Here is an 18,614-nt window from a genome sequence, read left to right on the forward strand (position 1 = left end):
TGAACTCCGCCTGCCCTGACTCTTGGCTCGTTACCCGTTTTGCTTGAACTCTGCTGGCCCGACCCTTTGCTTGTTATCCGCTGTTGAATGAACTCTGCCTGCCCTGATCCTGGACTGTCTGACTACGCCTCTGCCTGTTGATTCTGTACCTCGCATTGATCCTTTGCTCTACAACGCAGTATCATCTGTTCTCCAAGTCACTGTTAGGACCTTCTTAAGCGCAACCTGGTGGGCACTAGGCAGTGAAGTCCTTTTGGCCCCAGTGGGCCTAGGGGTGAAGACCCGTAGTCACTTAGACCCTGTGCTTGGAAGGTTCTTCCCTCAGAGGCATGGTCAACAGCCTCCTGTAATCATAACATTATATGTTGAATGAAAAAGTAGTATTTGGCTATGTTGGATAGTTAATAATGATACTGAAACCAATACTAATTACATAAGTGTGCATGAACATCCTCAGTTTTTGATTGCTAACCTAATCTGGATTAAGAGATTTTATTAAACTGCACAAAATCAGCGTCTATCCATCTGTTATTCAAGAAAACCTATGCCCTATCAGATTTACCATCACAGCATCAATGTTTTGTACATATGGAGGGTAAGACCTGATTTTTTGTCACACTAGCTTTCTTTCCTATAGTCAGGACCATGACATCTCTTCTACTTCTAGTGCTTCTCCCTGCAGTCCTGGCTGTCATAGATTAAAATTAGGTTGCACATAAAATGGGGTGTGTTTTAATGTTAATAAGTGTCAGAACCACAGAAAGAGTCATTACATGCAGAAGCTTTGCCATACTTCTGACCTTTAAAATTTAAAGCCAACTGGCAAAAATTAGACCTCATCCTTTTCTAAATCTGGAATTGTGGCACTGTGGGAGTAAGCATTATAAATAAATGCTGAACAAGTCAGTACTAGCACAACTAAATGCTTATTCATAAAGGAGCTTAGATGGCTTTTGAGATAGGACCCCAGGCAAACATAATCACTTATTAATCCACGTCACCACGTGTTCATTTGAAGTGGGTTTGGAGCAGGCCCAGATTTACCTCACAGGAGCCTATTATTATTATTATTATTATTATTTTTTATTTATATAGCGCCAACATATTCCGCAGCGCTTTACAAAGCACAATAAGACGACAAGGGGAACATAGATACAACTAACAAATATACAGCAGAGTTCCAAGCAGCACAAATATTGTTACAAAAACAGTAAACATTAGGAGGATGACCCTGCCCTTGCGAGCTTACAATCTAATGGGTAGTGGGGGACACACTAGGTAAGGGGGTGGAGGATGGATGAGGCAGTGATTCTTTGCCTCTGATTACATTGTGACAAATAAGTAAATAAAGGGCTATAGAATGTTATAAGCTTGTCTGAAAAGGTGTGTTTTAAGAGTGCGTTTGAAGATGTCCAGGTTTGGAGCATGACGTACAGGCTGTGGAAGAGAGTTCCAGATAAGGGCTGATGCTCGTGTAAAGTCCTGGATGCGAGCATGAGAGGAGGTGATCAGCTTAGAGGCCAGGAGAATTTCTTGGGAGGAGCGAAGGTTGCGGGAGGGACAATATCTTGAGATTAGTGAGGAGATGTATGGAGGAGACAACTCGTGGAGGGCTTTGTATGTTAGAGTCAGGAGTTTGACTCTAGATGTCCTGGCACCTTAGACTTTGCCCTCCATGCACCTACAAAGCTTAGAAAACTGCACCACAAGTGTGCTGGCTGCCCCAGCTGTCACTTCTCACTTACTTCCCCTGCTTGTCCTAGGTAGCTACTGGTGCCCCTTGTAACACCTGTAGAATGCTTGAACTGTAAAAGAAATCATCCAGACACCAATCCAGTTCTTTTTAAGAAATATTTGTATTAAATCATAGTATAAAAAGTTCAGAGACCAAAAAACATTCATACGCTTCTCTTTCAGCAGAATGAGTATAGGTAGGTCTACTATATATTCTTCAGCCTACTAGGATCAGGCCTAGTTCAAGAAACAAATATGTGATGCAATTTATTAGCATTGACTCGCAAGAATTTTCCTCACACAACACTCTGCATTCTGCCACCCCTTCACCGCTGTCTTTTTAAAGGGAACCTGTACTGAGTAAAATAATTTAAAGTAAACACATGAGGTAACTTCAAATGAACATTACATAGTTACCTTGCCATCAGTTCCTCTCAGAAGCTCACCATTTTTTTCTGACAATGATCCCTTCCAGTTGTGACAACATTTTGTCAGAACTGAAATATATCAGTTGTTGTCAGTTATTTATCAGTTGCTGTCAGTTATAGCTGAGAGGACAACTGATGTTCCAGGTAATGTCTATGTTTCTCTATGGCTCAAGTGGGAGATGTTACAGTTTAACAGTGTGCTGACCAGAAAGCTGTTATGGGGTAATGGCCATTTTCAAAATGGAGGACAGAGAATTCTCTTGATCACAGTGGACAAACAGGACGCGGGAGAGGAGAAAGAGATTGAGGAGTAGACTACACAGGAGGCAAGTATGACTTGTGTATGTTTATTTTGACTTTTAATTTTCAGTTCAGGATTTCTTTAAGGTTTCTGCACTACTGTTTCCCCTGTAGCTTGCCTGCCAGCTGCTGTCACACAATCTCTCCAGACATTGCACTGCATTGCTGTGCTGCTGTCTCTGTAGTGTCTCTGATGTTTTTTTGTTACCTCTCTCTCTATTACAGGTAATTTTTACTCTCCTGACCTTTCCTTATTAATCCTGACTCTTCTGGCTTATCTCTACAGTATTGCTGCTCTTTACTGGCCTGTAGTTGTGAGTGGTCGCTCTCCTCTCCTGTAATGTCTGCAACGCTCTTTTTCTTCCTTGATTTAGTTTTAAGTTGTGCTCTCTTATCTGAGGCTTTGCTCCCTTGTCTGTGGCTGTGCCTTGCTCAGTCTGTCTTACAAATCGCTGCTCTTTTTTTGTGCCTCTCCTCCATATCATCACACATCAAGCTCATTTCTTGCTGCATCATCAACTCAGTCCCCACAGCTTCCTAGGCTCCTCCCCCTCACTAGCCTTCAACTGCCAAAACAAAACTGCCATTTCCCCCTGCACATGTCCAGCTTCTCTCGCTTGTTTCCTGCTCATGGGCCCCCCCTCTGGCGGCACCTGCAGACTCCCTTTACAGCAGCACTTCACACAAAAAGTCATTGCATATTTAACCCTTGGTGTGAGTGTCCATTGCAGTGACACACATGCACAAGGTTACACCCCTTAGTATTATCAGGTAGCCAGAAGTACCTTCAATATTAAGTAACTAGAAGTGCTCCTAAGTATTAGGTAGCTAGCGGAACTTCTGTATTAAATAACTAGTGGTGTCCCTGACTGGGAGATCTCGTCAGTGGAATGTCAAAAGCAGGGTGAGTAACCTCTCATTTACACTAATCAGGACTCATAAGTCTGCACTCATCAGGACTGCATAGGGAAGGATGGAGGGAGGGCAGCATTCGGGGAGGGGAATGAGCTGCCTTTTGATCATGAGGCATCTGTAGGTACGTGCCTACGGTGCCTTATGGTAAACCAGTCCTGGTCTGGAGTTAGTGAAAATTCTCTATTTAACCTCAAGGCTCAAGGCGGCTTCCTTACTGAGCTCACCCTTTTGCACTTCATGGTATTTACTTCTTCCAGAGGCCCCATGTAGCAACCTTAGTACCAGACTTAGTCCTTTTGTGTGCATGCCTAATGATGTATGCAGCACAATGTATGTATGCAGCACGCAAGGTTGTCTGGCACAGTTGGCTCACCTTTCATACCAAAGTAGATGGAAATGGACACTGCCACATGTGGAGGGGGGGGGGGGGGGGGGGGGGGGGTAGGAACTGACTGTGACCATGTCACATGTGAGGAGCGGACAGAACTGGTCAGAAATATTGGATTAAGTACTTTTGTAGCAGTGACAGTAAGAAAATATGATAGAACAGAGAGGATAAGATGATTTATGGCAAATAGGTATCCATTTGATTTTAAATATTCCGGAAATAGACATTCACTGTAAATAATGCATGTCCAGTTCCACTGAAGCATGAAGAGTATTTTATATACAGCCAATCAGCCATTGTACTTGGCACATATAGCCAATAAGAGTGTATCTACTGTGAACCTTGCACAGCTGAACGTAGACTGTTAGGGGGGGGGGGGGTCAACCACAGTAATGGCCCACTGACTGTGTTGATGCTCTGCAAATACAAGAAAGAGCCAATCGCACTCTTCTGGCACACCACCCTTTATTAAGGGGGTGAGGTGTGCAGGACTTGTCTCCGGATACCACAGAGATTCAAGTGTACAAGTCAAATGGAAGTCCGCACCGCCTCTTAGGGTAAATCCTGTTTTATTAGTATAAAAAAAACAAAACATTAAAAAGAACCACGTTTGCCTAGTGGTTCTTTTTAATGTGTTTGTTTTTTTGATACTAATAAAACAGGATTTACCCTAAGAGGCGGTGCGGACTTCAGTGACTGCATTCACTGAAGGAAATCAAGTACAGATAGCAAGCTGCCATGTCTACCTGGGCCCTCTAGAGTCATTCGAATCACAGTGTTGGCATAAGGGAACGTAAATCTTTCAACTATTTAGACATATCCCTATAGATTTTGTGGTCTGTCTGGAGTTAGGGTTTAATATTATCACATGATTTGCTCATTTAAATAAGTAAAATATCAACTGCAAGATGATTACCTACTGCCAAATTATTTGGACCAATGTGGATGGTTAAATGAGGTATTCCTGACGTTATAGACCTCCCCTAAACAACTTCTGGTAAACTTTCTAATGACTCCACTGAATCCCTTTATAACTATACCTGGATGAGTGAGCTATGATATACAACTCTACAGCAGTTGGAGTGCAGGTAACACAAATCATAATCAGGGGTATCTACAAAGATCTTTTGGAGGGGTGTAGTCAGACGGCTTTTTTTCTTTCAGAAAAAGAGGAGAGTCATATAAACTAAATAATCCTATTGGTTTCTTTTGATGTCCCTTTATCCTCTATAATAAAATCCCTGTGTCCCTGTGTGTGCCTGTCTCTGTGTAGCTGGTCCGTGCTTCTTGCTACTGTGCATGTGCGCAGCACGGACCCAGACAGCCGTTGAGACAGGACGGGGCCAGTGAGCCAGGCCAGCATGTGCACATGCACACTGTTAAAAGATAGACCTAGAGCCCGTTTTAAAACAGGCTTGGGTCTATTAGTTTTAAATAAAATTATAAATGTAATACATTTTTTTAATGTTTACTAACCATGGACAAAGGTAGTATGTACAAAGCAAATGATCCACTCTCTCCATCCCATCCTTGCCCCCTGAGCCATGACCATGATTCCTAGTTTGTGTAATGGCAGTCACCAAACATTATACCAGAGAGGGACAAGGGGAAATTAGTCAGTAAATGAACCTTTATAAATATCAATGTACTCTTTATTGTACATGATGAGTCTTAATGATGAAGCACACCCTCTAATACATACATGATAAAATGTTGTTTACCAATACAAAAGGCACACCCTTAAGGAAACCTACAGACTCCCCTCAGTGGTTATTAGTACTTTTGGTAGCTAGAATATTCTCCTTCTCCAGTTTTGATTAGTAGTGGATTGGTAACGCCTTGTCCAGAAAGGCAACCCCAAGAAAATGTTTTAAAAGCATGAAAGATCATTATGTGATCACCTGACTACTGAAGCAAAGTATGGAGGGCGTGTGGCAACAGTGCTATCACCAGGCTAGTGGTAGACATGTAACCAGGGGCGTAAATAGAGGTAAGCAGCCACTGCAACTGCAGGGGGGACAGAGCTGTAAGTGGGCCTAAACTACTACTTCACGCCCTCTGATATATGGGTCTATCCTTCAGATCGGGTGTTTTAGTGGCTACACTTGTTATGGGTGTGAAGATAATGATGGCAACATTTGTTTTATGACCCTTGGGGGCCCCATCAAAGTTTTGAAGGGGAGGGGGCAGGATTTGTAGTTACGCTCTTGCACCCAACATATTCCCTAACAAAAGGGGGTCAAAAAAGAGGAGACTTCTGAAAACTGGATAGGAAAAAAGTAAATAAGAACTGGAGAAGTGAAAGGTTCTACCCAACTGATGAACAGACTGTTAACCACTGGGACAAAGAAACAGTTTCCCTTTAAGCATAGAAATACACAATAACAGGTAGCTGTGAAAGAACACCCTCCTATACATTCATTTGTGTTAGTACACACATATTTCTATAGAACAATATACAAATACATTGGTTTAAATTACGCAGTCAGACCAATATTCTAGACTCTATATTTCACAACCTTCACATATGCTAGTGCAAAGTCTAAACCTCTCTCTTTCCTCACAGATAATGGACTTCAACAAGATAAATACCATGTGTGAATTCATTCCTCTCAGGGGTTCGGCATGCTTGTGTGAGATAGCTACGTGTCTGGTGGGGAAGGTGCTCCCTGGCCTCCAATGAATATTTCCTGAGATGGGTGACATTTTCTGCATCTCTTGTGGTCTAATCTATAATATCAGATGCCCTTCTCTTCCTCGGGTGTTTGGACAGTACAGATACCAGAGTAATTTTCCAGCGGAGACATGGTAATGTTCTGACAATTTTATTTACAGACAGTAGGCACCTTAGTTCATAAATGAGCCCCAGTGGCATCTGGCCTATTGCGTTATTTAAACACAGTAACAGCTAGGGCTCGATTCACAAAGCAGTGATAACCCAGTTGAAGACTTTAGGCGTGATAACCATTTTATCATGCCTAAACTCAGTTTAGGCATGATAAGTTTACAAGACAAGACAAGACAAATAACATTTATATAGCGCTTTTCTTCTGGTGGACTCAAAGCGCCAGAGCAGCAGCCACTAGGGCGCGCTCTATAGGCAGTAGCAGTGTTAGGGAGACTTGCCAAAGGTCTCATACTGAATAAGTGCTGGCTTACTGAACAGGCAGAGCCGAGATTCAAACCCAGGTCTCCTGTGTCAGAGACAGAGCCCTTAACCATTACACCATCCAGCCACCTTTAGGCATGATACGTTTAGATAAGTTTAGATCGCAAAGTCCTGCGCGCAAAGCAGCGCCATTAAACTCTATGCGACGTTTCGTCCACCAGACTTTGCTAGCGCAAAACTTTTGATCAGCTGTGCACTGCGGTGCTAACCCAGTTGTTGCTATAGTTATCATGCCTAAACTAATCATGCCTAAACTTATCATGCCTAAACTTATCACGCCTAAACTTACCATGCCTAAACTGAGTTTAGGCGTGATAAGGGGCATTTCACCAGCGTGCTAACAGTTTGCACCGCTTTGTGAATCAGGCCCATAGTGTCAAAAGTAACCCCCACTGTGTGGCAGTTTAGCATTCAAACAATAAAAACTAGTACAGTACATAAATCAAAACCAGCACAATTTGACAAAAAAAATAGCCCTTGAACCACTATCATTAAGAATCCTGTGAGCATTTTCAAAAATGCAACAACGCATGGTTATTTGTGATCAATGGATGTCTTGTAGTCTAGTCTTTATATTCCAAATGTTAGGCCTGGAACCCCAATAGAAAGCGTAAAGCACTATCGCTCTCTAGTGATTTGTGATAGCGTTTTGCAAGTGATTTTGGGAGCAATTTCCCTGCTCCTGTACAATTCATTAGAATAGAAATGCTCCCAAAATGCTGTATTACTTGCAATTGCGATTTGCCTAATCACAATTGCTGTAGTGGAATCTGTCCCATCCATTTACATTGGCAGAGTGTTTAGGGAAATCGCTGGCGATTTAAAGCGCTCCCTAAATGCTCAAAAAATGCTCTAGGGGGTAGAGATAGTGAGCTGTGTAAGTAAATCCATAAAATCCATAGTGATCATTGGATGCTCCATGTCATCTTGCAGTGCCTTTTTGTGGGGCTGATATACAATATATAGAATGATTTACTTGCAGGTCAAATTCTGATAAATACCAGATCCCACATCTCCATATCAAAATGTATGATGAACATCAAGGACTGCAGCAGCTATCTATTCTAGCTGACTCAGGCACCTCCTTCCAATCAGAAATGTGTAAGAACGTTTATATTATTATTATTATTATTATTATTATTATTATTAGCTTCAGTCCAGGCAAAATGTTTCCCCAGTCTTGTGCAGGTGGTCAGTGGCAAAGATTGTGTATCTGTGTAGCAGCTCTTTTATTAACTGAGATAAATAAATCAATATTAAAATATCAAGTAAAGAGCCCAGCCACTGACTAATGTATGCACCACAGACTTTTGTTAATATTCTCAGAAGGTTCAGTCTGTGCTTGCCCCTTGCAGTCTAAAAAGCAGGATGATGCAATCCAGCAGCCCTAGTCAAGCAGCTAGCTGCTAACCTTCGAAATTCAGCTTTTTCTGAACACGTGATCACATTTTTAAGACAGACATTTTAGCTTCATAAGCCTCAATTGATATATAAAATAAAGATAACATACTTTATAGTATGGTATAGTAATTTTATGGTAGATACTCTACCAGCCACTGATTATATTTTAGTTTTGGGTATTATGGATGAGTTGACTTATCCACCATTTTTTTTTTCATTTTTCTTTCAGACTTGACTGAATAAATAATTTCATTGTTAATCATCTATGTTATATAGAATGTATCAAGGGAACACTTCACTGACAATATGACTTTTATATAGCCTTGGTAGTTGGGTGAAAATTGTAATTTTAATATAGGTTTCTCACAATCAAAGTCCCTGAGAGATATAAAAATATAAGTATGTAATTCAAATTGCTTGCAAATATGTAAAACAGTAATTAAGTAAGGCTGGTCATTAAACTGGCTTTTTTTAAACCTAAGTTTACATATCTCATAGAAAATATGTTGAGGAAGTCAACTGGGATTGCAAGATTTAAAAAAGAAAAGAAAATACAACATAATAATACATACAGTTAAAAAGAAAATAACATTTTAAAAATTTGCTGCCAGTCAAATAATATTGATTAAAAAAAAGATAAGTATTTCATCACAGCTTACAGCAGTCCTATGTTAGCACTACTGTATATTATTTACAGTCCGGCAATTACAACCATTGCTGAATATAATATGAGGTAACGCATTTCTATTGTAATGGCAAAATGTGATGATCATCGAGTCTTCCTATCCATGAATTTATCCTGGAACAGAAAGCACACAGAGGCATGGTTACTTGAGTGACACACCCTAATCCACTCCATCCATAATCCATAAATTGTCTCTCGTGAAATAAATAGGGAGCTGTACACAGAGGAGAGGGTTAAACACTACATAAAACTTATAACTATTATGCATGGTTACATTTAATTAACTGTGTATATTAAAAAAAACCTACTTGCTAGAATATAACTGAATTAACCCCCTTGGTTTTATGGGTCTTTCCAGATTTTAGGGTCTAAAACAGTGCAAATTCTTTGCACCCATTGAGACCCTAAAACCTGGAAAAAATCATGCTGCCAGGGAGATCTGCAGCAGTTCCAGCAATCACTCACCTCCATGGCGCCAGCGCTGCAGTTTTCCCTCCATCCTCCGAGTGGTGCTGCAATCCTAAAGTGAGATTGCTGGCTGTCGTTATGACGACAGCAGGCGATCTCACCAAGGGGAAGCAGAGCCTCGGAGAAGCGGACGAAGAATGGCGGCCAACGTCGGGATCCCCTGGGAGGTATGTTGAAACACCCGCTGCGCGCATTGCTCTGCATACAGCCTCCAGCGGCTACCCCGAGCAGAGGTCGGGATTACCGCTCTGAGCTGCGGTTTTCCGCCCCGACCCTAGCTCGGGATTACCGCCAAGGAGGTTAAGTTATTTATTTGTCCACTTTATTTTTGTCCAGTCTTCTGAATATTTTCCTAAAATATTACAAATGTTTTCTAAATGATCCCAAAATGTTTTTCATTTTTTCCTTATCTTTACTGATGGCAGTAGACCAGCTCATGCTGATAAGAGGTTAATCAGACCAGCCCATGCTGATCAGAGGTGGAAGGAGTGCTTGGGAGGAGAGAAAAGAGGGGGGCTTATTCAATTCACTTTTTGTTCTGAGTTTTCTCCTAGGACCTAGGTGATATTTTAACACCTTATCAATAAATGTCTTTTAAGCTACCAGCAAGCAAGAAAATACTCAGAATAATGTTGACAGTACTTTTTCACCTACTTTTTGGTACTTTTTATATTGAAGAATGCTGAACGGTTATTTTAAACAAAAGATAAAAAATTAACTCCTAAAAGAAAACTTAGGTCAAAAATGTAATTGCATATGAGCCTTGGGTCCATATGCAATTCTCTTTTTCTCCTGAGTTTTCTCCTAGGTGCTATTTATAAACTTGTCAATAAAATGCCTTTTAAGCCACCAGAAAGCAAGAAAATACTCAAAATACTCAACATCATTTTAATATCACTTTTTCAACTACTTTTTTAGTTAAAAAGTGCTGGAAAACTATTTTAAATCGAAGATGAAAAAGTATCTCCTAGGAGAAAACTCAGGTGAAAAAGTGAATTGCATATGGCCCTTGGTGTCTTGCTGAAAAGCTGGTCTCTCCGACAAAGCTTTATCTCTCCCTTGGACTTATTGAAGAACATATGCACTGTATGACACTGAACATAGAGTCTTCTGAATGTAATACTATAAACTATGGAATTCAAAAGCACACAGTGCGCACATTCTCCAAATCACACAGTTCTAAAAGGGGCAGATAACACAGAAGAAACCCTGTCGTGGTTTCCATACTGGCACAATTTAGCAGATAAGATGTGGACGGTGGAGTGCAGTGTTTTACTGGATGACACTAGGTAAAACGCACTGCAGTGGAAAGTTATCTAAAATGTCATTACTGCAATAAATGCAGCCAAGAGGTTTTTGAGTCAAGCCATTTCATTGAGGAATGGCCCAGATCCTCAGTCAACAAATGAATAGATGATTTTTTACCTATGCCAGAGAAATAATAATAATAAAAAAGTATGAAGGTATAGATTATTACATATTTCACCCACAAAAATTTGAATTTAAGTACTTTTGTCCTTGAAAGCACAGTGCCAGTAAGGAAAAAGGTTTCATTGACCTGCACAGTGTAGAAAAGGGTTAGATCTTCTTCTGGGTTTTATAATGTCAGATGCCCTCATAGGAGGATTTTCCTCGCTTCAATTACCATAAATGTAATCAGAATGGATAATAATATAAAAATACATAATACATGGCTGCACGTGCACGCACACACACACACACACATATAAATATATATATATATATATATATATATATATATATATATATATATTGTATATTACATAAATTATATAAATACAAATAAATTACCCCTTTTTATGACAGGAACACAAATAAATTGTTAGCTTGTTGGATTGGGTTTTCTGACGGTATCTACAGACCTGGTAATAACAAAAAAATAAATATTAGCAAGATTATCAAGATCAGCTGAATGCTTGTTTCCGGTGTGTGATTCTAATACTACTGCAGCCAAATAGATCAGCAGGACTGTCAGGCAACTGGTATTGTTTAACTACTTAAGGACCACAGGCTTAAACCCCCCTAGTGACCAGGCTATTTTTTTTACAATTCAGGCCACTGCAGCTTTAACAGTGTGCTGCACGTCCCTACAACTTACCACCCAAATTAATCTTGACTCCTTTTCTGCCCACCAACAGAGCTTTCTGTTGGTGGGCTCTGATCGCTACATCTGATCTGCAGCTTCTAGGTTTTTTTTTAATTAATTTAATTGTATTTTATTTTTAAATATAAATGTATTTTTTTTCTCCTCCATCCCCCGAGGTCCAATCAGAGCGATCCTCTCTCATGGGCATCAGCCTATGAGAGGGGATCACGTGGCAAGCTGCTCCAGGGGACAGCCAAGTGACAGGGATGTCCCCAGTACAGTGCTGAAGTAGATCACAGTGCGGTACAGTGACAATAAACAGCAGTTTTGCCGTCTGTCTGCCGGCAATGATCGCTTCATGCGCGCAATCCCCACTAATCTCCTGCCCCAGGACTTGACGCCATCCACTTCCCTCAGCCTTATTAACCCCCTAACCCATCATGCAATTTGCATTCGCCAAATTTTCTCACAAAGGCTTAACCAAAGCTGCAGCCACGTCTGGACCAATGGGGAAATTAGAATATCTAGATTAAGCAAAATTAAGAAAAGAGTGAATAGGGAGATTAAGCAAAATTAAGAAAAGAGTAAATAGGGAGACTTTTGGTAATCTCTGCCTAAGTGCATGACACCCCCCCACCCCCACCCCCACACTATACATATATATATATATTTAGTTATTTGTTTTTGCAAGTATCTCTTTCTTCACTTTGCATTGTGTAGGAGAGGGACGGAAAGCATCAACATTAACACCTTGAAAAACTGAGAAGACTACAAATTACATAGTATTATATTTCTACAAGCAGAATTAAATTTAATGCCCAAGTACTCACTTTTATTTACACATTTTTATAGTGTAAACTTGTTTCCTGCACTATGGAAACTCATAAGCAAACGCTATTACTGGGTAATTACTGTACAATCCCTACAGAGCTATCAAATCTCCCACACAGAAAGCTTAAAATAACCGATTGCTTAGAGAGATATTTCAGAAGCTTACATCTGATGCTGCCTCACAAAGTCAGCAAACTGTTGATCCTTTGCATACAACTCTATTATTCGTATCCGGTCTTGAATTTCCTATAGGAAAAGATGAAAGATAATGAGTTAGTGGCAGAACATGGTACACTTTATTAAGGGCTGTAAAAGTCAGCATAAAATAGCTGGCAATACTGCTTAGTATATATGAATTTTGTAAAGGAAATGTAAAAAAAATTGCTGCAAGTTCATATAAATATTGTGTTGATTAATACTTTTGCACCCACCCCAGAGACTCGTCAACCTCTTATCAAACATGCAGGTTGGGTAGAAATGAGGGAGAATCCTGTGACCATAAGGATCTGCCCTCTAACCCATGCAGCTTTAAACACTGGTGATCATCTTGCAAGGAAAGCAGCAAATCCATACCTCATAAAGCACCTAAGCCCAATTTTGAGGGACAACGGTGGTGTACATTCATTATTATCGTTAATTTTTCTTTTTTGGCTGCAGGATATTGCCGAAGTTACTTTTACAGCAATATCCCGTCATGTGTCCTCTCTTTCTTATGCTAAGCTACACCCTCTCCACTCCTAACACTGACCTCCCCCTTCTCCTCTCCTAACTGTAACCTTCCCCATCGACATTGCCGCTATATTAGTTTGGGGATCATGTAGCTGAACTCAGTACCAAAGAGAACGCTATCCCTGCCACTCTGATTGCTCGGGTGCCAAACGTAACAGCTATGTGATAGCCAAGCATTTGGCTGCCAAAATCCAGATCTCCGGCTCCCCATTATATTGCGGTCTATCGGTAGCCGAGACGCAGCAGGCGTCTGTGCCTCAAAATCATCTGCTTTGACAAGGGTGGATAAAATCTACTGAAGGTGGAGCCTACTGTATTTATTTTCATCAATGAAAGTTATGTTTATTTTACCATCAGAAAACTAATCACAGCAGAGGTACACTCATAACTACTTAATATTTATATAACTGGCAAAACTTACATCATGTATTTGCAGCCAAATAATGCAAAGTATACCTCTTTAGTGAGTTCACTGTTTTCATAAATGTGTCTGATCTCTTCACTGCTGAAGTCAGCAGAAGTCTCTGGACTGGTAGAGCTGGTTGATGGAAGTTGTGGATATCTCTTATAATAATGGCTGTAGCCCGTTGTGTCACTCTCATACATAGGGTTATACTTCACAGCATTCTCAATAGACGATAGGCTATCACTTTGTCTCCTAAGCAGTGGACAGTATCAAATTAAAAGTTGCAAGTATGAAAATAGAACAAACACAATGTATTAGACATATCATATTGGTTAAAATAAGGCTGATACTCAGCTTCTGAAAATGCTATGTTCTGTTCTGTAATACTGATCTTCTAACTATAATACTTTCTGAAACTTAAAAGCATGTGCTGGTGCCCAGGCTTTCCCTTTAAAGGACAACTATCAAAGTTAACTAAAATTCTAAATGCCACACATATTTCCAGCAATTACTAGCAAATAGCAATACAAAGGCTTTTTTTCATCTTTTCAAGTTTTATGTGAAGAAAATATAACATTTACAGAGAACAATTTTCACTGTGGATATTACTATGGAGGATTGTGTCCAGCACATCCAGCATACAGAAACAATCTTCACTAGCAGTAATACTGTGACTGGAATCTGTTCAGAATGATAGAAAGCAGAAGTATAGCTTTAAATGTATGTAAATAATCATCAGCTGCATCTCTCTCTCTCTCTCTCTCTCTCTCTCTCTCTCTGCCTTGCAGTCTAAAGTAAACAGTTTACAGACAAGGATAGCTAATTCTGAATGGGGGGAGGGCATCCAAGTAAGGAAAAAGTACAGGTACTTTTTTTCAGATCCTTCTCTGTATCTAAAAATCCCTCAGCTGTTCTCATATGATCTGTGAGAAAGCAGGCAGGGCAGAAACAAATAATAAATCATTCCTCTGTGAATAGTGACAGAGAAGTGGAACCTAACTACATGGTATAGCTCTAGCCTCTAGCCCGATGCGACACAAATTGTTACAAATAGCTGGTAAACAAGGCATTTTTTCACACAGGCTGTGATGAGAGACTTTTGAAAAGCTTACTATTGTTACTGGCTAAAAGCTCTATAGGTATGTGGGGTTTCCAGAAGAACAGTTTCTTTGATAGTTGTTCTTTAATGTGGCTTTTCATGCCAATGCATTGTGTTTTTCCGTGCGCACCAGCAGCATTTTGTTGGACTAGGAAGCACAGCCTCATTCAGAAATATTGAGCAGGTTGAGCCATAATGTGTGCGGCAGCTATCTAGTTATCTATTGTACACACTCTATTGCATGCCCTCAGTCTTAGTGAATGTTTCAAAAACACTTTAGCTTCAAGGTATTATTCTCTAATTCAACAACGTCCTATCAAAATTTAGTAAACAGAAACGGACGCTCAACTTTCGAAATCGACCAAATCGTTTGAGAAGTGTCTGATGAAAATTGTTTTGAATGGCACAATAAAATGCACAAGGCGAACTGCTGCAAAGGCCTTTCAGAAGCATTTAGCTGTTTTCAAACACCTGGAAGCGTGGTCCACTTCTCATCTATTAGAAATTATGCTTATTTGTGGATTGATACCGAAATGAGCAATGGTCCCTTCTACTTCCAGGTCATCTCACGTGACTCATCATCCTTTTGTCAGTGACATTTGTTATAATGCTTAGCTAATCTTTAGTGAATATTAAATTATAAATAGTGTAAAATATTTTTATTTTTTACATTTTAAAATGACACAGAGCACAGAACAGATATAAAACCCTGTGTTTTAATGGGAATGGACCCCAGTTCAAGTCTCACCAGTCCAGTTCAGTGCAAAATCTGCTTTAAGTAAAATATCAATCTATGCTGCTGAATTACATTTTTTTTCCTTAAGTTGACTTAAAGTCATGAAAAAATGCCACAAAATATACATGGCAGTTTCCACAATCAGCTGCTCATTTTAGATATAGTACATCCTATAGTTATAGTATGTGGGCATTAGACATAATGGAATTGACGCATGAATGACTGTAACCTGCCCCAGCACATCAGTAGAAGTTTCCAGATTCTGTCATCCACCACATGTACTCTGTGTGCTACTCTAAGCTTCTTCACACATACGAAAAGAACAACTTCACTTCTATCACACTTCAAAAACATTTTACATAAAAATGTTTTCATGTGATAACTGATAAGCAATCAGTGCTAGCTTGTCAAAAAACTTTAGTTGGACTTTAGGAAACCTAAACTGAAAAACAGACTAACTCACCTGGGGCTTCTACTAGCCCCCTGCAGCCACCCTGTGCCCACACAGTCACTAAATGTTCCTCCAGTCCCCATGCAATGACCCTCTTCCGGATGGCCAACTGGCGAGTCGACGGGCTCCATGCGCATGTGCAGCTGTGGACGCGCACATCAGTCACTGGGAGTGTTCTATGACTGTGCAGGAGAGTTTTTTGTACTGCACATGCGCAGAGCGCTCCCATCCACAGGAGCATGATCAGGAGGCATGCAGGCCGTGCATCAAAATGAAACTAGTTAGCTGCGGGGACCGGAGGGTCGATTAGTGACCAGGGTGCTGGTAGAAGCCCCAGGTAAGTGAAACTTTTTTTTTTGTCAATTTAAGTTTACTTCAACCTCTGATTACAATTATTGTGTCAATTAATAATATCTTACAATACTTTCTAAATTTCAAATGTAGATTCTGGCCTCTAAGGGCCTGCAGCTCCAACTAGCAGTAAGATTGCAATTAAGCATTTCATAAAGCAATTAAGCAGCAATGCTGGCAATTTTAGCATTACTGACCCAAGGGGAGCACTGCCTGTTAACCCATCAGTGCTATGTGTGTTATCATGGTAAAGCATGTAACACTGGGTATAAACCAGGTAACACACATGGTGCTAATATCCTCATTATGACTGCAATATCCTTTATATCACATATGGAGGTTCTCAAGATGAATAATGTTATAATTTAAGTAGGCCTCAGTTATTTGGACTGAGTTAGTCAAAAAGGCTTGAGGAGCAGACCTGCCCTTTAAGGGGATTTTCTCTTAGAGAGAAAATCTTCAGTTCTGTCAGAACTAGAACATACCAAGTAGCTGTTCTATGGACAAGGCCACAGGTCTCCCTGACCTGGGGATGTGCACCACTAGAACAATAAACATCAGCCATATTTATTAAACACCACATTCTTGTATGTATGGCAAAAGCCGCATTGAATATTAATCGAGTAGGTGTGTATGATGACACCACGAGTGGGTCCACCAATAGTCTGATTTAGGGGATGGCGAAGATGATGTCATATTTAACTCTTTCTAGTCGGTATTAAAGCCCGAGTGAGCTATGGGAGCTCACTCTGCTTCTTACTTTCACACTAGTTCGCAATGCTGACTGGGACCTCTAAGTATGTTCATTCCTTTCTGTAATCTGATATAATGTATGCTGTACATAGGTAGTCTAGTGTAACGTAGGTTAGAAAGAAGGTACCTGATTGACTTCAGCAGGAAGTTTAATCAAGAAGCTTGTAACGCAACATGAAGATTGGCGTGGCTAGGATATGATGAACTGTATCTATCTGTATTTCTGTTTTCTGAATATACTCCGTAAACATTGAAGAACCCTGAGAAAAGTCTATCTCCTGCTTGCTGTGTTGAGAGTCAAGTTATCTCACAGTCTGTGAGACGCAACTATAAGAAGTTGATGGTGTCGAAGCAAGGTGATTTAGAACAGTTTCTAACAAATAATAATTAGCTACAGTCTTACCCTGCAGATTCCTCGGAGTCACCCTTTGTACTCTGACCGCGAAGTGTTCTTGCTAAGAAAAATATAATAGCTGAAGCCACAAGAAGGAATCCGGCTACAGCAGCAATGGCAATACCAACCACGAGAGGTTCTGAGACATATTCCTCGCAGTGCTCTCCTCTGTACCACCAGTTTTCTCCTACACGACACCTGCAAGGTAGATATGTACATGTGTTCACAATGCCAAACATAGCAATATACTGTATGCATACAATCTACACTGATAACCATGCAAAACAAATTCACCGAAAGATAAGAGGTGTCACTACCAGGGAGGTAACTCATATCACCTCCTTATCCCCCTTGGACCTCCTCCCATAACAGTCCAAACAATAATGTAGTTTTGTAGTAATGTTACTTGTAATAACAAAAATGTAATTGCAAGTGCAACAGTAGTAATAAAAAATAGCAACATGGACATGACAAATAACATAATTAGTGTAGTAGACACTAAGCAATCTGTGTTTGGTTAACTTTTCAGGCAATTGATTAATTTGATTGATTTCCTGATCGTAATGCATTGGTTAGGAATGCCAAAGCATTTATGAACAGTTTTCAAGTTCCAAATGACTTCCTGTATTTTATAAATGAACAACCGCCATGTTGGATCATATTGTGAAGGATCGTTCCAGTTCCCATTGACTTTTGCCGTAATTTCCTGCAATCGTGTAAACAATCGTTTACATTATAGTTATTTTCCATGGTCGCCAACAGCGCTTGCAGATTTGACCAGATGGACTGGGGAATGATCATTAATCGGTAGAGATCCTGGATCCATCTGGCCATGGGTAAATGGCTTAACTGTCCTGATTTAAATAGACCACTTAGGGAACATAGAATGGAGAAGCTGTGAACGTTTCTACCATCAACCCATCTTCTCCACCACCAGCCACTTTTAATCCCGATCTTACATCTAACACAGAAGAACTTGAGCCCATGCATACTGGCTTTACCTGATCAGCTTTAACTACCAATGAAAGGCAAAAAAGGATGGCTGCAAATGTATGTATTCTGCTATTCTCCAATAATGCCCTGTGGGTAAGCAAATTAATTAGATTTCAAGGAAGCTTACAGTAAGAGGAATATGGTGGCTGCCATCTTAATATTCTTAAAAACATTGCCAGTTTTCTGACTTCTCTAATAATACTCTTCCTCTAATACTGAAAATCACTGGCCTAAAATGAGTATGCAGAGCAGAGGATTTGACTATGGTCTGACTTG

The 18,614-nt window shown here is 40.2% G+C and overlaps 1 protein-coding gene across 3 annotated transcripts in view; it reads right to left on the bottom strand.

Moving 5' to 3' along the window:
* Positions 1 to 5,395: 5,395 nt before the first annotated feature.
* Positions 5,396 to 18,614, bottom strand: part of IMPG2 (interphotoreceptor matrix proteoglycan 2) — a 122,255-nt gene continuing 109,036 nt past the window's right edge. For all 3 annotated transcript variants that reach the window (XM_068268434.1, XM_068268433.1, XM_068268435.1), the window contains 5 exons: positions 17,355 to 17,543; positions 13,612 to 13,813; positions 12,593 to 12,672; positions 11,301 to 11,371; positions 5,396 to 9,134 (listed from right to left, as the gene is read on the bottom strand). In XM_068268434.1, the coding sequence (XP_068124535.1) occupies positions 11,332 to 11,371; positions 12,593 to 12,672; positions 13,612 to 13,813; positions 17,355 to 17,543 (511 nt within the window). In that variant the 3' untranslated portion in view covers positions 5,396 to 9,134; positions 11,301 to 11,331. The remainder of the gene's footprint in view (positions 9,135 to 11,300; positions 11,372 to 12,592; positions 12,673 to 13,611; positions 13,814 to 17,354; positions 17,544 to 18,614) is intronic.

This window comes from Hyperolius riggenbachi, chromosome 2 (assembly GCF_040937935.1).
Source record: "Hyperolius riggenbachi isolate aHypRig1 chromosome 2, aHypRig1.pri, whole genome shotgun sequence".
Classification (NCBI taxonomy): domain Eukaryota; kingdom Metazoa; phylum Chordata; class Amphibia; order Anura; family Hyperoliidae; genus Hyperolius; species Hyperolius riggenbachi.